The sequence below is a fragment of the Poromitra crassiceps genome, assembly GCF_964638095.1.
Source record: "Poromitra crassiceps genome assembly, chromosome: 7".
NCBI lineage: Eukaryota > Metazoa > Chordata > Actinopteri > Beryciformes > Melamphaidae > Poromitra > Poromitra crassiceps.
The window spans coordinates 46264181-46285423 of NC_139628.1; the positions used below are offsets into that span (position 1 = coordinate 46264181).

General features: G+C 44.5%; 3 protein-coding genes across 3 annotated transcripts; 2 read left to right on the forward strand and 1 right to left on the reverse strand.

Annotated features, from left to right (window-relative positions):
* Positions 1-162: 162 nt before the first annotated feature.
* On the forward strand, positions 163-19548 carry zcchc4 (zinc finger, CCHC domain containing 4). Its single transcript, XM_083640445.1, has 13 exons — positions 163-255; positions 812-930; positions 1068-1150; positions 1656-1928; positions 6046-6126; positions 13557-13629; positions 13738-13888; positions 14013-14113; positions 14570-14691; positions 14865-14940; positions 15120-15171; positions 17961-18108; positions 19197-19548. The coding sequence occupies exons 1-13, from the start codon at positions 168-170 to the stop codon at positions 19318-19320; spliced, it is 1491 nt and encodes a 496-aa protein (XP_083496571.1). The 5' UTR covers positions 163-167; the 3' UTR covers positions 19321-19548.
* LOC310780240 (PWWP domain-containing DNA repair factor 3B-like) lies at positions 3843-5552 on the forward strand (the record flags this gene model as incomplete). The annotated part of the gene is made up of 1 exon (XM_083640815.1): positions 3843-5552. One exon carries the CDS (start codon positions 3843-3845, stop codon positions 5550-5552), a length of 1710 nt encoding a protein of 569 aa, XP_083496941.1.
* Positions 6618-13262, reverse strand: LOC310779927 (putative E3 ubiquitin-protein ligase TRIML1). The gene is made up of 7 exons (XM_083640446.1): positions 13217-13262; positions 12523-12743; positions 11774-11869; positions 10826-11062; positions 10698-10717; positions 9933-10066; positions 6618-8870 (listed from the first exon to the last, which is right to left on the reverse strand). The coding sequence occupies exons 2-7, from the start codon at positions 12739-12741 to the stop codon at positions 8272-8274; spliced, it is 1305 nt and encodes a 434-aa protein (XP_083496572.1). The 5' UTR covers positions 12742-12743; positions 13217-13262; the 3' UTR covers positions 6618-8271.
* Positions 19549-21243: the final 1695 nt, after the last annotated feature.

Genomic DNA, 21243 nt, shown 5'->3' on the forward strand with positions numbered 1-21243 from the left:
TAGACAATGCTGCCCTCAAGTGGCCAAAGATCAAATTGACGTGGTATAGTTGAAGCAGCAGGAAAGTGACGCACTATTCACGCGACCATCACTCGTGGCTGATGCGCATGGCTTCCACTTTGGCTTAACTCATTTTCACAAACTGACAGTGTATAGACTCTAACGACATGGATGTGTCTGGGACACACGACGACAGCTTTGGAATAGAGGTCATTCTTCCAGAAGGGGATAAGACAGCTCCATCGTGTCTGCATGGTAAGGCGAAGATAACGTTATTGTTATTATAGTGACGGCATTAGGTCAACGTTAAACTGAGCTGGATTTTTTTGAACAGAGTTTGGCGTAGGTTACCTCAGGTCGGTGTTACACATCACGCAGGGTTCCTTCCTACGCGATTACTTTTTTTTTGATCATATTCCATGTCTTGAATTGTTTTGGAATTCGGGGGTCAGCAGCTGTCAACATCTTTATTTATCTCAGTGGTCAGCATGCATTATATCAAACACCCACCAAAATCACATCCAGTCAAGAACATAGACCAGTCTGCCTGCCCTGGAATAATATGCTTTTAAAATGGGAAGCGTGCAGGATCCCTGCCAATCATCTCACATATTCTAATATTTGTGGCTGTGAAGAACAGTCTTCATCTATACAGTGATATGAGCTAGTTAGCAGATGTCGATATGTGTAAATCATATTGAACAGTACACCAGACAAAATCTTCGAAAAAGTATGCATTTTTTTAATTGAAAATGTGTCGGAAGGAACTCTGCTCATGGAAACAACTTAAAAAATAACTGTCTTTTCCCAGGTCCAACGTTGTTATTCGAGAAGGTTTGCAAAGGAGAGGCGAAAGGCAGAAGATTTTATGCTTGCTCAGCTTGCAGAGATAGGAAAGACTGCAACTTCTTTCAGTGGGAAGATGAAACGGTAAGCTCTCTCATCATGGTCAACTCTATAGCAAAAGTCTGTTTTTCTAATGTGACATTGGTGTTTGTCACGTCAGACCACATGTCTGGTATAGAACACGTTGAACACTCGCTCATTCTAATGCTGTGTTTGTCTAGGTGTCAGAGGCCAGGCTTTTGGCCAGAGAGGCAGAGAACCAGTCCAAGAGACCTCTGTTCACCCACAAGCAATACTGCTCCAGGTAAGAAGCCAACAGCAGACTTAAACATGAGGACATGAAACATTTGATCATGTGACTCTAGTTCATTTGCATTTCAGCTCAGACAAGATAGGACACTGCTTTCAAGTCTGACGTTTACCTAGATTTGCTAGAAAGATGAACAACATTTCACCTTTTCGCCAACCAGGGCGCTGCTTGATGATGTCACCAGGTTGACACTGTACAGTACAGTACAGTACTACAGTAGTGATGTTACGTCTGACACCGAAGCTCCGAGGTGAGGCGTGCTTTGGTCCAGGAATAATCACGTGACTTATTATGACGTATGACGCAGTTAGTTAGCCGAATGAGACCCATATTCATTTCTGCCCATTTTTGTACAGGATTGAGATGGTTCTGATGTCAAATCCATGCACTCAACTCATCACACTAATACTCAATCAGTTTATCTTATGAAAATTGATTATGTATCTCTTGGATTTACAGTAAGTGAGGCTGTTTACATGGACCCTAACTTGTTCTGCAGGTTTCGAAAGTTCAGTTCCCTTCCGGTGGACGAGAAGAAATTCTGTCAGGACTGTCAGACCCTGCTCCTTCCGGGCGAACACGCCGCCCACGCCTCCCACAAGTTCACCGCCATCACTGTGGCTCAGCTGAGGAGGCCCAGCGCGCTGCTGCGCCCGCTGGACAACAAGAAGAGCAACGCCCAGTACCTGTTCACCGACCGCAGCTCACACTTCCTTTTGGACACCTTGGCCAGTCTGGGATACAGGAAGGTGCTGTGTGTGGGCACTCCCAGGTGAGGGACGCTTTTCACTGGATTTGGGGTTTTAATTGTCTTTTAGTGTGAGATTCATTTATTTTGATTAGACACAGGGCTCATTTTATAATATGTCTGAGGAACATGTTGATATTCTCAACAGTCTCATCTTGTTTCCTCTCTCATTATCCCTTTGCATTTCCTGCATTAACATAGCCACTCGCTTGCTAGTGGTAGCTAGCTACATTGTTAGCCTCGGTGGCTTCTAGTCAACGACAATTGGTCAAGTATAGGGCTGGGACGGATCACGGATAATCCGTGACCCGTACGGATCAGCCCCCCCCCCCCCCCCCCCCCCTCCCCTTCGTTTAATTTAACGTTTAACGTTAGTGTATGAGAACGGCCAGCGCAGCCAGACACAGCCAGGCATAATCATGGCAAGCACAAGTGAGCTTGTCGCTGCTGTAAAGTCTCTCTGAAGGCTGTGGTGGCTAGTGGCTACTAAAGACAGCGTCACACAAACTTATTTCAACACCTCTGAAAAAGCACAGGAATGCGATCAGCGTGTTGCGGGCTGCACAAGATAACGAGAGCCACAACACACACACACACACACACACACACACACACACACACACGCACACGTTTCACAAACACATTATCACCGGACGGTGAAATGTTGCCTTAGGACACATAACAACAAAACAACACGTGGGGCCACTGAGTAGCTTAACGTAGCATCAACGTTATATTTCCAGACTGACCTGGTCTGTAGGTCTGTACCCGTGTCATGTGACTGGTGCAAGCAACAGCCACGAAGTTAGGCATAGCAGTGCCACCTAAAACAGGAAGTTGGGTTGTTGTGCCTTCAGAGTAAAAGCATACATTGTGTCACTTATGAGAAAAAAATATTGAGCTGTGCAGGGCAACAAATGGTTAGAGAATTATAATAGTATTAAAAAAATCTAATCGAAAATCTAATTTTGAGAGAAAAAATCTGATATATATTTTTTTTTGCTGATCCGAAAAATCCGTGATCCGTGGCTCAAAATCCGTCACGCGATCCGATCCGTGGGTTTTCTGATCCGTCCCAGCCCTAGTCAAGTAACATCACTGATGACATCACAATTGTTCTGTGCATAAGTGATTTGTGACAGACACTGAAGATGTCACAGAAATTGTGACATCATTAGTGATGTCATAAATCATCAATGAGGTCACTGTTTAGCCCAATCACTGATGTCCCAATGTCTATGCATACGGTAAGTGACATCATCAGTTTCTGTCACAAATCACTTACACAAAGAGCCAATGTGACATCATCAGTTATTTATCACTCACTGATGGCATCATCATCACCCATGAAATCACAATTGCTTGAGTGACATCACTGACGACATCATCACGATGACATCACTGGTGACAACACACATGACAGGATTGTTCATCTGAATTTACTGAATGGAATTATTGGAATGTGAGTTAGTTTACATAGGCCTACCATTCATCTCATTTCCTGTAGCCAGCCTGTCTTACAGTAGCCTATACAGTATATCGTATAGTGCCAGGGGTTCCCAAACTTTTCAGACCAAGTAGCACTACGTAGTACATACCAAACCGCATTTCCCAGGGAGCACTTCCACTGCGGAGACAGACACACGCACACCTGCCAACATTAGGCCGTGATCATCAGTGATGTCACAATGTCTATGACATCATCAATGCTCAATGCCCATGTGGGCTTTGCAACACGCGCCCCTGCTCCGATCGCCTCCAAAATTTGCCAAAACACTGTTCTTGGGTCTGGCATGACAACAAAAAGTGGTATCATCAATGATTTCACCAGTGATGTCGCTAGAGCACTTGTGATGTCATCAGTGATGTCACTTGAGCAATTGTGATGTCCCTTCCTGGCTGAGGCAATATAAGTGGCTGGACTGCACTACACTCAAAATGAGAGGTGCACCTCGGAAAACAACAAAAAGGGAAATTGCCCCAGAGATAGTTTCCTCTCTGGCCCAAGGTTCCCCAGAAGCTCTGCTAAGCAGTGATTTAGCCATTCTCAGCACTGTCAGCCATTTAGCCAGCACACCAAAGAGAGGCAGGGGACGCACACGGCTCCTGCAAGAAGCCTGTCTGTCCTCCACACCACCAGATGGCAGTTCCTCCGCCTACAACCAGCCTACCATGTTCAAGCAAGAGCGGCTAAATACTAGACGCGCCATCCAATTAGAGATTCCAGAGGCGTATTCACCATGCAGCACACCTGATGCCCTCAGCCCACTTAGGAAGCGTCCTGCAGCTGTCCAGCCAAGGCAAGGCAGGAGAAGGCTGACAAAGTTACAAACAACACAGACCTGCAGTACAAGCGACGGTCCTCCAGGCAAGTGCCGGCACAGGAGGGGACAGCAGAAGAAGAAGGAAGGTCGTTTCCAGCAAGAAGCCACCACCACTCAGCCACCCGAACGCTGTAGTAGTAGACCATCTGAACTTCAGAATCCTCAAGCAGCAGAGCAAGACAGATTCAATCCAGGTGAGACATGGCTGTCTTCAGACTTGTCTATAGAGGAGCTGAGTGAGTTTGAGGACCAGCTGGACTCTCTCTCTATCCCGGAAGACAAGGAGGAGGATGAGGAGGACCTACCCAGCTTCTTGATGCAGGTCGGCAAAAAGCCCCCATCCATTACAGCCGGAGTATTTGTGTGGTGCAAATTTAGGACGTATCCATTCTGGCCTGCAATGGTCAAAAGTGTGAACCATACGTGGAACAAAGCTGTTGTTGTGTTCATTGACGACACACTCATCGAGAACACGAGGAAAGGGGTCACCGTGGCTCTGAGAACCTTGAAGCCTTATGATTGTGAGGAGGCCAATCAGTTGGTGTGTAAAGGCCAAGAAAAATATGACGCTGCCATCGCGTGGTCTGTGGACCTGATAAGCGACTATAGAATGCGGATTGCATGCGGCTCATTTACTGGCTCCTTCATCGAGTACTTTTCTCACAATATAAGCGGACCGGTAAGGAGGAAATACCCTCATGCAGTCTCGGAGAGGCCACCCGTCGCCAGCGAGACGGCCATGGAGGTGCAGTGTGACGACCATAAGGAGGTGAGCTTCTCCGAGGTGCAGGAGGAGGTCCGGAGGAGTCGCACGAGGCTGCTGCCCGACCGGACCCATGCCACCCACAACCGCCGCGCCAAGGATGACAAGCTGGTGCACTTCATCGTCCAGCAGCACATGGTGGAGGGACGCATACTGGCCGTGATCAGCGGGCAGCAGCATTCGAGATGGCTGCGCTCCTATCTGCGCTTCCTCCTGAGGCCCAAGCGGAGACGGGTGGTGAACATATACCTGGAAGACGATGAGCAGTTGGACCAAGTCTACCAGTACCTGAACAAACTGTATGAAACGGCCCCCACCACCGCCCCCTGCCTGGCTGATTTGAAGTTCACGGAACGTGTCCCCTTAGTCCTGGACGTGCTCCTGCCTGAGGCCATCATCTATGCCATAGCCGGGGTGGACAATGTGTCTGTAAAAACGGCAGAAAAAAAGTACCGAAAAGGACGATGTGTAACTAAGAGAGAAATACAGGAGTTTGACGCGATGATTGAGCAGCATATGAGGGCAAAGAAGGCAAAGCATCGGAATACTCATTCCTATTAAAAAAATATCCTACTCGAAGACCCCAGACCCCAACTTCAACATCTCCGTAAAGTCAGTGCAGCATAAGAGCCTCCCTGTGAAACTCGACTGTTAGTTTTCAGAATTGTTCACCTGGGTGGAGATCATGTTTGGTCAGTCTGAAGACTCCTCCTGCCTTATAACCAATGTCAAATATAAATAAAGATGTCAATTAAACTTTTCTATGTCCACTTTTTTTTAAAACCAAATTCCTGTCTTTTTGGGGGGGGGACATAAATAATGTCCATTATTAGTAATAAACAATCTTGTTTGCAAAAAAGTCTGTCACAAAACAATTGTCACAACACTGAGCCATTGTGACATCATCAGTGATGTCAAATTTCGAAATGCAGGTTGGCAGAGGCAGAACGGTGGGATGCCCCTGCCATCCTGTATTTCAGAAATTTGCATAATGTGGTTGCATCTTTTGCGAATGATTGGCGCTTGTTTATGTATGATTATCACTCTTTGTCAGACTCCAGGAGCTGATCAAGTTGCGTAACCTGGAGGAGAAACATGAGCCCATGAAGAGTCTCCTGTTGGACATTGACTTCAGGTGGGTCTCCTACTGTCGAGCTAGCTGCTCTTTCAAATCACAAACATCAAGATCAAAGGTTGTGTTTTGGAAGATTTTATTTTATTTTTTCATATTACGCAAGTTGATATTAGCGAAAGTTTAGATGTTGAAGAACGCACTCAATATAACAGTTGTAGGATCACTAAATGCTCATAATTTGTTTTTAGGAGTACGAATATTAAAATAAGCATCTTCAACTATTTTCAGATTTCAGTGTATGACATTTGAAATCTTACAATCTCTAATCTATAATCTGTAAAATAGAAAAGGAAAAAACAAATAAAGACCTTGGCCTACTTGTTAGCCAAAACACCATTCCCATCTGGACAGTAGTGTTCCGCATCACTAGGGGATGGGACCATATGCTTATGTCACGATACAAGTCGTCGATACACGATATGGGGTTCACGATTCAATACAACCACGATAAGTAAATAAAAGTTCAGTAATGACAAAGTCTGACTGTGCAGAATTATGTTTATTTCTGAGGCACAAATCTTTCTAGCGATGGTGCTGACTCGGTAGAATGTCAACAATAACTTTCCACGGAATGGAAGTCTTGACGGCGCGGACATCCACTATACAGCTGAGACCCCGAAATATCGTCCGTCTGAGTCTTATCAGTCGTCAGACTTATAGACTCTGGGTGGCCAGATTGGTAACACAATGACATAATGTATGATTGTATGTATTTTGGTGAATGGGTTGTATACACTTTCTGTAATAGAAGCAAAAATCGTATCAGATGGGGGGTCCCTGGGACAAAATCTTATCAAATGGGGGTCTGTGGTCTATTTTCTTTTCCGTTTAGGGCAGAGGTTCTCAAATGCTTTTCAGCCAAGGACCCCTTACATGATAGAAAATATACCGGGGACCCCCTCATTCTGATTTGTGATTTTGGGCTAAGCTTAACTCATTGAGTGCCAGCCACTTTTGGAGAACAGACACTCCCAGTGCCAGAGTTTCAGAGCGTTTTCAGTGATTTCTCGAGGCCCACAGAATATTGTGTGATATTACTATGTAAACACCGAACACGCAAAAAGAACAAGGAGACTCTATTGTATCATCAGCAAAAAAAAGTTTATTGATACCATTTTCCGTTCTTTAGTTATCAGCCGGAGAAGATAGGTCAAAAACAGCAAATACAGGCATTTCTATCTAGAAGCTGAGATATTCAGCCTTTTGTGAAATGCAGCATTTCAAGCACATTCACTGACTAGCTAATATTTTCTGATGTAGTGACGTGGTGTAGTTGTGTGCTGCCCTGCGTGCTCCACCCCCCTCTCCCCCCCTCAACTGCAAACTCTTCCCCACACTAGTAACACACAGCCTCACGCACCCAGCGTCTATTTTCGGAGTGCTTTTTGTGCGCCGCCTCCCAGGCAGCGCGACAACGACAAGGAAATGCCAAGCCGGACTGCAGGGATAAGGGTTGGCACTTCGGCATCGGGTGCTGCCTTTCTGGCGGCTAATCGTGTGAAGAAACTATGCAGACAGACAGACAGAGGCAGAGGAGCTCAGTTGTGTGCGCGGATTGACTGCTGTTGCCAGGCACCGTCAGTTGCAGCCAGAGCAATCTACATGGCTCTGGGCTGCAGCATGAGCGCTTTCTCTTTGATCAGGGGGCTTTTTCAGGCTATATTTCGGACATTTCTTTAATCTGGAGAGCACTGTCGCCACCTGATGAGTCCGTAAAATAGGTTATACAGCTTCAATAGCTACAATATTTGTACAGGACATACATAAGGCTTTGATCCACGTCCCACCGTCAAAAAAGGCAATTGACGACAATCGTCGTCTTTGGCACTCTACGTTAGTATTCGAATTGACGACAACTGTCGTCATTGGCACTCAATGAGTTAATTGTTTCCACGGTAGCGTGCTTGTCTTTTAACTTGATAGGTTTGTTAGATTAGAATGTAATCCATGAACCATTTTAGATTTAAAGCATAAAATGTTTTCCTTGAACTATGAAGCTTTTGCAAAAAAAAAAGTTTTTATTTTTATTTTCCTGAAAACTTTTCGCGGACCCCCTGGCAAAGTTCCACGGACCCCTATTTGAGAACCACTGGTTTTAGGGGTCCTTGATCTGAAAAAGTTTGAGAACCACTGCTCTCTACTCGATCATAGAGTGTGAAGGTGACAGATCTCCAGGTGGTTTGGCCAGGCCTGGCTCTCTGGTGGCCTCAGGAACCGCACGGCGGGGTACAGTGGCTCGGTGAACTGATGATGAGCCCTGTCGAACACCGGTGTCAGCGCCGCCGAGAACCTCTGCAAGACAGACATGGTCTCCGCATCGTAAAACGTCAGCTTGCCCTTCTCGTAATTCACCCACACTCCCACCCTCCCCGGCGGCGTTTGCCCGACGGCCTGGCACGCCACGCTACGGTCGTTGTGCCAAGCGGACAGATGCCCGTCCCGAAGCTCCACGCACCACGAGTTCCTGTTTCGGCCCAGCTTGGCGCCCTTGTCCCGCCCCTTCCTCTCCAGGGAGCTGTAGGCCACGCCCACGGCCCAGGCTCCGCTGCACCGAACGTCCACCTCCCAGTAGCTCTGGCCGGCTGTGACGGACGATGAGCCCAAAGCGCAGCACACCTTGTCGAACTGGAGGGGGCGCTCGGGAGCAGCAGGGGCGGAGCCTGAGAAGCAGATGCCACGCCCCTCTGCCGTCGCTGCAATCTGGCCGTGGCACGTCTGCCTGTCAATCATCATGGGGGATGAATCTGAAATATAGCAGAGCATCCTCATTTTCCGTGATGACATTTTGACCTTTGAGCATCAACATTATTTCAAATATATGTGTGCAGTTACAGTTGGTCCGAACCATAAAAGTATAATATTTTGTATTTGGCTCAATTAGGTTCACACAAACAAACCAAGGCTTGTAAACAGAAGTCACATGGATTCACAAGTAGCTCGCTTATTTGACAGTTTTGGTAATCTGGTTAGAGATTTCGAGTCAATACAAACCTGATTCCAGTTCCTATAACTTTAGCTAATGGCTGCTGATGTACTGATGGACTTGTTTGAACTTTTTGCCAGAATTGACCTTCTCTAGTGTTCATACAAGTTAAGAAGACGTGAAGAAATAATGTTCTTAGACCTAATGAATCGCATCTCAATTTGCATGGAAGAAAACCTGCAATTTCCAGCTGTCACAGTGCGTTTTTTTAGTTTTTGTTAAAGTGAATGCCCCATTGTTTGATAAACGTCTCCAAATGTGTCTAGTGTGAACGCATCCTTAATTTAGCCAGGCGTGTTTATATTAGTGGTCGTCTACCTTTCTGATATGAAGTGCCATTTTCAAATGTGCCACACCACGATTAATGACTCGCACATCAAACTTTTAATCTCCAACAGATCTGTAATGTTATTCCATCCAAAATTAGGACACTGAAATGAGAGCTCTATACAAGAAACGCAGCACGGTCCACGCTGGCATTTTTCATCTGCTTTCGGCTGCCATGGAAGGCAACCAATCGTAGTAGCTTGGGTCACTACCGTAAATATGCTAAATAAAATGCAGCGCAACTGCAAATGGCTGTGAAATAGATAATTTGGCAGGCACTTCAACATTTGAACAAATAAATCTCAATTGCGTACTTATTGCTACTGTGTGCTGTTGTGTGTCCACTGGTGAACCCTTCGAACGCCATAGGTGACACCCGTTAGCCTGGTAGGTACTGTAGGTACCTGTGACCTAGGTTGCTGACCCCTGTTTTACATGATACTTTATTGATCCCTGAAACAAGATGATCTTTTCCTTGACATAATGGTCTTCCTACCTAACAGTAGAGTCTTCCTCTGCAGCTGGGCTCTCAGGTCTTTGTAGATGGAGCGGAGTATTTTCATAAGCTTCTCAAATCTCTCTTCATTCAGTCGGATTTCGTTCTCTGAGGCATCGGGCTTCTTCTTACAACTGGGAAGGGATTGATCACGATGATTTAGAGACAGATTTAAAATGGAGCGCTATTGGTGCTCTCAGGGACCAAAACAAACTTTTGGGGTCCCCTGAGAAAATGTAATGGCCAAAATATGTTTTTTATTGGCCATAAAACTGCGTCACTAAAAATAATTACCTCAGATTTTAGATTGCAAACTCAACTTTGTCTTTCTCTTCGTCTTCGTGTTTTCTATTTGGTGGCTTAACACCGGGAATGTGTCACCACACCAGATCTCTGAACACGTAACAACACAGATGGTTCTAAACATTGTGTAGAAAGCGTGAAATAGTAGCAAACTGATGCCTGCTTGTTTTTATTCATCGCTGCTTTGATTTGGTTCGATGAATCGCTGACATCACAATACGGTACGGTGGACAGCGAGGGTCAGATTAGTCTCAGCCGGTCTAAGCACACACAAAAACTATGCTGTGATTCCAAATGATTTTGGCAGGCAACCAGTTTTTTTTTTACCCGCCAACCCCCAAGATTTGCCAACATTTGGAGCTTGTTAATTTTGGACCCTGGGTGCTCACACTATAGCAATAGTTTAAGACCAGAACGTTCAATCTCTGGGATGCTAAAGGACATCTAATGGCAGGGCATTACCTCAGATTTTCAGGCTGACCCTGCAGAAGAGACAAACAGAAATACTATGATTAACACAGCAAGGGAAAATACCATTTAAGTCAAGTTTCTTTTTTAAACTTTGTAAGTGAATATCTCTTGAATGGGACCTTAATGCCTCCTTCTGCGTCTTGGTCCTTGCTCAGTGCTCTCTGGGTGGTGGCAATACTCTTGTTGACCTGCACCAGGTGTTGGTCCCAGTCCTTCAGAACCTGGTCCAGTCTGGTCCTGGTCTGTCTCATGTCCAGCTCCACGCAGTCCAGGACCACCTGCTCGTCCTGGCTCAGGGCAGACCGCATGCCCTCGAATCGCTCGCGAACCTGCTGCTTCATCACCTCTGTGCTTGTCTTCATGAAGGACAATGGAGGCAATGAGAAGAACTTGAGTGATGGCCTTGCCCATGAGATCATTGGTGTAGTAGTGTAGTGTAGAGGAGTGTCGTATTGATCAGTGCTTAGGGTCATGGTTCTGGTACACCAAATCGGTGTTGTAGTCAAGTCACTATATCCAGAGTCTGAGTCGAGTCTCGAGTCCCCAGTGTTCGAGTCAGAGTCCAAGTCAGTCAGCAAAGCCCGGACTTACTGAGCATGAGCATGAATTTACATGTAGGCGGAACACATGCCTGTCCTTGCACCAATTTGTCACGGTATTAATATAGCTATCAATATCTTATGCCAAGTTATTATGGCTTATTACAAAAACGTAACAAAAGCAAAACAGTCTAAATCAATTAACAAGTCGGAGTTTCCGACTTCCCAGTCCAAATGCATGAATGCTCGAGTCCAAGTCTGAGTCATCCGTGCTTAAGTCCAAGTCGAGTTACGAGTCCTGAAGATGGGTCCACCTGGACTCAAGTACTACAACACTGCACCAAAGTGTCAGTAACCCGACGACATGCTGCCCCACTCCATTCCTGCCCCACTCTAATGCTCGAGCATTCAAGCTAGATGTTCTAATCCTCTAGATGTTTGCACTTTCTATTGACACTGTAGAGCTATGTATGTTTCCTACTTCTTTTAGACTCGCTGTGGGTTGGATCGTCTCTCTGGTATACTTACAGAGAGATCTGCCTTGCGTTTCTTCAGAGACTGGATGTGGGCCTCACTCCGAGATCTCTCTGCCTGGAGCTCCCCCACACGTCTAGACATTTGCTCCTGTAAAGAGTGACCTGAGTTGCATTCAAACTACTCGACTACGAGACTATTCATTTTAAAATAGATTGATTTAAATGTTCATAACTTAATGGTTGCAATTCTGGGAAGCCTAAAGTTGAATCTGAATGTCATACTTGTTTGGTTGACAGTGTCCCTATGATTTCAGACTGTTTGTGGACACCCTGTAAAGCCGTTTGGTGAATATTGTTATCCAAATCTCCTTAAAGGAGAACTTCACAGAAAAACAATGCTGATTTATTTTTGCACGTGATCTCACACATATCCAAAGACTGCAGAAATTCATTTAGTTTGACACAGTTATTGAAAGTTGATTTGAGTTAAATTGTGGATCAGTGATGTCATTCATGCACGCATTCATGCAAGTGACATCACTGGTGCACGACTCTCAATAACTGTCAAACTAAATGAATGACTGCAAAACTGTTTACAGTTTTCGGATATGTGTGCGATCGTGTGCAAAATAAATCAGCATTGGTTTTTTGGTGAAGTTCTCCTTTAACATTGCCTCGATGGGAATCCAAGCCTTGGCTTTGACGGTGTTGGTGCCATATTTTTGCCACACATGCACACATTCTGTATCTGCAGTTGAAGAATAAGAGTACATTCATTGAGCCTTCACTGCACATCTTTACCTCTGAGATTTGTTGACCTTCGGCTAGCTTCCGTAGTAGTTTTGGGGAACGCGGGAAGGGCTGAACCACCCCATCTGTACTGGAGTCCAATGGAGTAAAGCTCAGTGCTGCGTCCTGCAGTACACTCGAGTTACCTGCAGAGGGCGCGCCAAGACCACTCTGGACCGATTGAGCCCGTATCGACAGTCGACTATCGACTGATGTCTGTTTCGCTGTCATTTCTGAGGAGACAGATGCAATCAAGATTATGTTAAATCTGTGTTTTAAAAAGCTTAGTTCATTCATAGACGAAACTAGTTTTGTCTGAGATGGCTGTGTTTGCAGACTGAACCAGTTCCTCAGGTTTTCATAACTCTGAAAACCTGTCTGTTCTGGGTCCATGCCAAACTTCTGTTGCAAAGCTATCCAGAACATAATTCATTATTATTCTAATTTTCTCTCCAAATGTCCTGAGAACTGCAAAGCATAGTCACATTGCACAGATCTCTGAATATTTTAAATCTGCATTGCAACAGTTGACATATTTTGTATGTGGGCCGTTGCAAAGCGGCAGTCTTGTTTAAAAAAGGGTTAGATCCCTGTTGAATGTGGAGCAAGTAGACTGTAGTGTAGACTTCTGCCTGCTGTAAGAGTGCACAGTCAAATATAGACTCAACTTGTTTAAAATGAATGTATGCCTCTCAGCACTGCTTACCTGGTCTGCGCTGCTCTGCTCTCCCTGTCTCTCCTGTGTGCTTCTGTAAAGAATGTGAATGATAGAACGCCAGAGAGGGTGTGTTCTTGCATTACAAGCCGCAGCCTGCACTGTACTGTACACTCAAACCTCTTATCGTTACCTGGATACACACCTCAGGAGACTCGGTGTATTTGCCAACTTGGTGTGGATTTAGATCAGTTCCAACTTGCTCTGTGTTTCTAGCTTGCCTTAGACAAAGGGCGCTGCACAAAAGACAATATCCTGTATTATGCTAAATGTTCTGAGCGTAGTGTCTCACTGAATAACATGGGGTATTATCATTTCTTCCTGTTTTCAGGTATGCCCAGTTCTATGGCAAGGAGGAATTCTGCCATTATAACATGTTCAACCATCACTTCTTTGGCGGAGAGGTAGGATTTGGAACACTTTGATTTTGTATTTTCTCTATGGGGTGACACTACACTTAGTGCCGGTAATGCTGCCTCCTAAAGAGAACCAGCCTGTGTTTGTATTGTTAGGCAGCCAGTGGTGTCCTGCAGGCCTTCCTCACTGAGTCCGACGGGGAGAAAGTGGTGATGGTGGCTGACCCTCCATTCGGTGGCCTGGTGAAGCCTCTGGCCAACAGTTTCTCTCTGATCTCACAGACATGGAGGAAACTGCAGAGCCCTGGTCAGTGTTCACTTTGAAGTTTTCAGTGTGAAATAGAACCCCCCCCGTCCCACCTGAATTGAATTCATGAATCCCAAGTCCAATGGTTCAAGCTAACCATGCATCCGTGTGTATGTGTGTCCAGACAGCAGTAGTGTGGACATGCCCATGATGTGGATCTTCCCTTACTTCTTTGAGCCTCGCATCCTGGAGTGCCTCCCCTCCTTCACTATGCTCGACTACCAGGTATCGGCTTTGAACCAAATTAAAGGGACACTCCACCGAAAAACATTTATTTTTTTTATTTTGCACATGATCTCACATATTTCAGTAAACTGTAAACAGTGTTGTAGACATTCATTTAGTTTGAGTCTCATTAAGAGTTGATTTGAGTTAAGTTATGGACCAGTGATGTAATTTGTGCATGAATGACATCACTTAACTCAAATCATACATTGTGTTAATTTCCTTTTAAGGTGAGATACTATAAGCCCATCTTTTTTTTCTTCACCTGCACAATCTTGTTGATGGTTGCACGTTGTATTATTTCTTGTAATATTCCTTGTGCGAATAAACAACTAAACTAAACTAACACAGTAACACTAGGGTCCATTTCTCTTGAGGTGGACTGTAAACTACCGCTAGGCTAAGTTCCATCCATGGTGGACTGGATGCTAAACCCTTGGCTTTGTTTCTGTGCAGGTGGACTACGATAACCACCCCATGTATAAGCATGGGAAGACTGGCAGGAAGCAGTCTCCTGTCCGACTGTTCACCAACATCCCTCCTCGAGAGGTCATCCTTCCTAAAGATGAGGGCTACAGGTACCACACTCGATCTGTCATCTTTGAGACCAACGTGTAATCTGCACCACAGAAAGGGCATTTCGGTGGATTAATACCTGGAAATATAATTATGATATTATTCCATGACTGTCTGTATTGTATCGAGATAACCGTGCATAAAGCATAATTTGAGTACCTTTGTTTGCTTTTAGATTCTGCTCTATATGTGAGAGATACGTGTGGTCCCTGAACAAGCACTGTGCTAAATGCAACGTGTGCCCATCAAAGGTACAGTACTGCAGCTTTCCATACGTTGTAGTTCTTTGCATAGTGTACATGCATACATTGTAGTACTTTACATCGTGCACATACATACATACATTGTAGTACTTTGCATAGTGTATTGAATTGGAGGCAGTCTATGAAATTCACACATATCGTACAACTCTCACTTCCTGTCCCTCCAGGATGGCCGTGAATGGAAGCATTGCTCTGCCTGCCAGAAATGTGTGAAGCCATGTAAGTATGCATATTGCGAGGTGCACATGGTGAGATGCATAGTTGAAAACTAACTAAAACACCACTAACTACCCCCCCCCCCCGTTATTTTTAGGAGAATTTGTTTCAAATAATCTGTATACATGATTTTATTATTATTATTATTATTATTACAGTAGTCCCACCGAGATTAAGAATCTCTCTTTCAAGGCAGCATCACAAGAAATATTAAAGTTAATGTGTAACAAGTAGGGGTGGGGGAAAAAATCGATACACCACAGTATCGCGATATTTTGCCTGACGATATTGTATCGATATTTGGACGCCAAGTATCGATATTGCAATTTTTTTTTTTTTTTTTTTTTTTTTTTGCAGGCCATGCCAGGCCACCGGGCTGCTATAAACTTTAGTTCAAAGGCCAGCAGTAAACAAACGGTAGCATATTTTAATTTTGTTTTAACAGTAATAGTTTTGTCATAACAGTAATTTACAAATTCCCCAGTTACTGAATGGACTGCACAAGATGTTTTGTGTAAGTGAAGTGAAGTTGCAAAAAACTACCTACGTACAGTAGTCCACACACACATCCGGTTAAGGTGGACTGTAAGTAGACTGTAACAAACAGTTCAGTTTGTCAGGTGCATGCAACTATGACATGACTTTATGAAAGTTGTTGGTCTGTCTACTTGACAATGTTGCTGCAATAAATGAAGTCAGATGTACAGACTGAAAAATTGTTCTTATATAAACCAGATGTTGACAAAGTTTTCCTTTGGGGACATAATTTGCAGTTGAAAAAGTAAGAAATCGCAATATATCGAAATATCGCAATATTCAATATATCGCAATATCGATATATCGCAATATCGAAAATATCGCAGTATCGCAATACTATCGTATCGTGACTCAAGTATCGTTTCAGTATCGTATCGTGGGCATCTGGTGATTCCCACCCCTAGTAACAAGTCAGAATAGAGTCAGTCACTTAAAGGAGAATTTCGTTTTTTTCGAACCTGGAGCCATCTCCTGCCATTAATTATGATTTGTTCACTCACCTGGCGATCCCCGCAGCGTATCTGGGCGTCCTAGCGTTGTTTTGATATCAATAGCGTCCAAGTCAGTCGTAAAGTGGAGTTGATTTGGGGCCAAGTGTGAGCCTGTATTTCCTGCATCTAAATAGCTATTTTTCTTCCCTTTTTCGCCAAATATCGCCATAATCGGATCCGTCAACATCCAGCAGAGTGTTATTTCACCTCAGGCTGTTTCCTGGAGTGCACAGGGATCAAATTACCTCAAACGTGATCTAGGTCACCAAGTCTTGTGAAGTCCCGCGATACTTTCCTGTCGACTGGCCAAATACAGGCAGGACGCTTTGCGGTCATGGTTTTAGCATAACCTATGTGGGGTTTGGCGTAACCTATGTGGGATTCGAAATAACGAAGGTTATGCCAAACCCCACATAGGTTACGCTAAAACCACGACTGCAAAGCGTCCTGCCTGTATTTGGCCAGTCGACAGGAAAGTATCGCGGGACTTCACGAGACTTGGTGACCTAGATCACGTTTGAGGTAATTTGATCCCTGTGCACTCCAGGAAACAGCCTGAGGTGAAATATCACTGTGGTGGATGTTGACGGATCCGATTATGGCGATATTTGGCGAAAAAGGGAAGAAAAATAGCTATTTAGATGCAGGAAATACAGGCTCACACTTGGCCCCAAATCAACTCCACTTTACGACTGACTTGGACGCTATTGATATCAAAACAACGCTAGGACGCCCAGATACGCTGCGGGGATCGCCAGGTGAGTGGACAAATCATAATTAATGGCAGGAGATGGCTCCAGGTTCGAAAAAACCGAAATTCTCCTTTAAAAGAGAGAACAAAGTGTTATTTCAGATATTATAGTATGCACTCCAAAAGGTGATCCTACTAGAAGGTTTCTGGGCTTTTAATTATTTATTTAATTTATGAAATTAATTTCTTATTTTAATGTTGACTGACTGTGCCACAAGATCCCGACAAAGAACAAAACAAATTAGGGATGTCCGATATTATCGGCCTACTGATATTATTGGCCGATATTAGCATAAAAAAATCGATATCGGAAAATATCGGTATCGGTTTTCATGCCGATATTTTTTTTTATTTTTTTTTTAAATACAGGGGGAGTCTCACTGAGAGCAATGCTCTCTTTTTCAGGAGTGCCCTGTTCACATTCACACACACACATTCATACCTGGAAGCTGACCAGTACAACCACAGTCTGATCTGTTGGCCACTGAGCAGCTCCACTGGAGCGGTTGGGGTTAAGGGCCTTGCTCAAGGGCACCTCAGTGGTGGTAATGAGGGAGGGGCAAGCGCTGCCTTTTCACTTTCCCCACCCAGATTTATCCTGCCGGTCCCGGGGATTGAACCGACGACCTTCTGGTCACAAGCTCGCTTCTCTAACACTTACAACTTTAACACAACATGCATATTATATATTAAACTCTTCAGCTACATTAAGCTACATTATGTAACTTGTTATGTGAAATTTTGGTGGAAAAAAAGCCTGCATATATCGGTATCGGTTGATATCGGTATCGGAAATTAAGAGTTGGACATTATCGGATATCGGATATCGGTAAAAAAGCCAATATCGAACATCCCTAAAACAAATGCATCTACCTTAATAAGTTGACACTAATGCAACATTAGGGGAAAAAGGCAATACGGTATTCTAAAAATTGAATCAAGTAAATCTTAATCTAAAATTTTAATAAATAGCAGCCAATATTTACTTTCTTTCTTGTTGTTGTTCTGCCCAGCATGGAAACACTGCCAGGCGTGCGGTCGCTGTGCCCTCCCAGACCACCCATGTGGCCAAGGCCAGGGGAAGGAAGGCTGCTTCAACTGCGGCAGCTTAGAGCACAAACGCAAAGGCTGCCCTCTAAAGGACGCACACCGCACCAACAAGTGAGTAACCCCTAACCCAAAGTAAATAGTCTGTTGTTTTTCAAGGCTGCACGAAATGAGTACATTTGGTGCCGGTTGGTACAACCCGCTCGGTTGGGTTCATTTGGGCCACATGAAAAACACAGCAAACGGATGTTGCTGACAAGGAGGTTTCTTGGTTTATTTCCAACGCCAACTCTGGAGCTTCACGAGGCCGTGACATTTTGAGATTTGACAGTGTGATACGTAACCAAACCAATGCATTGAAGTGACACCTTGTCCAATGATGTGTAGCAAAGCAAAGAAACGACAAGTTTGAAAATGACCTTAGATTCTAATTCTGGCATCTCTCTACCTCTCATCATTGGTAAATGGTAAATGGACTGCATTTAGCGCTTTTCTAGTCTGCGCTTTACCACACATGCCTACATTCACCCATTCACACACCAATGGCGGCAAGCTGCCACACGGGGTGCTGGCACCGCCTTCGGGAGCAAATTGGGCTTCAGTATCTTCACCAAGGACACTTCGACATGCAGACTGGATGAGCCAGGGATCGAACCACCGACCTGATTGCGCCGCTCTACCTTGTGATTACGACCCGCTCTACCTCCTGAGCCACAGACGCCCCCATTGGTCACCTCTTGGGTTTAGAATTGATTTCACTCACTTTTAAAGCACACTTGGCCTGGTCCCAAGATAGATTATGGATCTTTTTAACCCCCTATGAGCCAGTGTTGAGTCTTATGGCTAAAGGTTTTGGACTCAACTTGCTTGAGGAGTGTGATGTTGGCTCTGATTGGTAAAGCACTTTGTAAAGTCTGTTTAAAAAGTGCTCTATGGTGAAGCTCACCCCCATTAAAAGCCATGAGAACAACTTTGCAGGATTTGGCTTCATGTATAACCACTCAGAGGCTTCACTGTCAGATGATTATGAATGCCCTCAAAGACTTCATCTTTTAAGTCCCATCACTGAGCCAATAAGTGCAAATGCTCGCTTGTCCTAACTTGTTCTTGTTTGTTTGTTTGTGTGTGTGTGTGTGTGTGTGTGTGTGTGTGTGTGTGTGTGTGTGTGTGTGTGTGTGTGTGTTTTGCCTCGCCTCATGCAGATATCGTGCCAAAGCCAAGGGAGGAAGCAAAACCGTGTCCCATCGTCCCCTCTTCAAGCCCAAGGGTAAGCGGAAGTCGGGCGCCGCTCGCAGAGCAAAGAAGATGGCCGCTCTGTCCACGTGAGCGCCGCGTTCTTCGTGCACATACCTTGTCGCCTGCGCAATTAGAAGTGATGAACGTCAGACGCCCAAACCGTAGAATAGATCAAATATGAATATGAATGAAACTTTATGCATATTTCAGTCTAGTATTTCTATGTGCTTGGACTTGAAGTAGAATCCCATCCTGAGTTCATGTTGGGACTTCACCTCTGGCTGTTGTTAACGGTGTAAACAGATTGAGTGATTTTGTGCCGTGTTTGGACTTGAATAAAAAAAACTAGCGTAAATAATTGTGCCTGGTATTGCCAATGACATGTACTGTATAATCTGTAGTGTAGACATCCAAATATGCTATTTTGTATCTAGCAGCTTTTTGTAGTCTGAAGGAAAGATCACACTGATGATAATCCATATCTTTCTAGACACCACAGCAGTATTCTCATTCTACCTGTGTTTGTTTATACATAATCACACTTGGATAAACTGAGCACATCTGGTGGGCAAAATATCAGGTCTGGTTTACAAATACATATAAATGCAGCTGCTTATACTTTAACTATGACTACTACTACTACTACTGGGACAAATCTATCATAAGTTAAATGGCAATCAAGCTTTTCTTTGTTAAATTAATTAAAATGTATTTACGGTATTCAGGGAATGACAGAGCCCCGTGCTCTTTACTACAAACACCCAATTTACAATTGAAAATTTACATTTAAATTACACATTTCTCTAACCTGAAAGAAGTTGGTTTTTGTGGGTGCACTACATGCCTTGGTAATCCAGGCCTGATCTGTAGTCTATAGCTACATCTTCAGGGGCCTTGCAAAGTCTGGGGGGTGGGGGAGTTGTATATAATGTCTTAATATCCAGTTATAGAGGTCTTGTTTTTCCCCATGCCACGACAGGTCTCTTTGTGCTGCATGTCCACTCTTAGCTGAATCCAGAGCACGGTTAGTACAGCATGCATCATCTCTGCTTTACTAAAAGCAGTTGCACTTTTCATCCATTCACTACTTTCCTGGTGTCCTTTTTCTTATTCTGCCCATTTCTAGTTTCACAACTTTCATTAGCCATGTTCAACTAGAAACAGGCTGCTTTTCTCATCCTTTTCTCTTATTTACCGTAAATTGATCTCAAATTCAACTTCAGGTGGCAAACGTTTGGAAACGTTTTGCTGAAAAACGTCTTGTCTTTGGACACTTGAGGGCAGCATTGTCTATATTTCCTCTGTGGTCTCATCCCCATAAAGGTTTGCATCCAGTAGGTTACCATTTGGAGAGGTTTTGCTGTTAATAATACAGAATATGTGTTAGACCATTCAGCTCCTCTATAGGATGACACCCTCACGTCCCTGTGGGTGCATAATATACAGCAGTGAGTGTGAGTAGGAAGTGGACATAGACCCGACTCAGACGCAGCACTCTAAGCTAATGCATGCCCACACACACTTCAAGAAGTTTATTCGCCGTTGACATTGAAATTGACATTAAAATGCATTGGAATTTCTTCGTCACAAGCCTTGCCTCATTTAACCTCCTGTCCTGGGAGGACAGGAGGTTCCCATCGTCACCACAACCAAATATCTTGGTTTCCACCTGGACAATGACCTCAGCGGCAACACTCAAGTGGAACGGTCAGTGAAGAAAGCTTCAAAAAGGTTACACTTCCTGACTGCTAGCCAGGCAAGGCCTACCCTGCGAAGATCTGTGGTGACCATCTATACCACCCTGGTCAGGCCTTGTCTGGAATATGGAGGAGTCCTCCTAGTGGGATGCAACAAAAAACAGACCGCACAACTGGAGAGAGTGCAAAGGAGAGCCATCAAAATCATCTCCAGAGGCAATCTGATTCAGCATCAACTCCCATCCCTACAAAGCAGGAGAGAAGAGGCAGCAATAAAACTGGTCAAGGACATGATGAACACACATCACCCACTGCA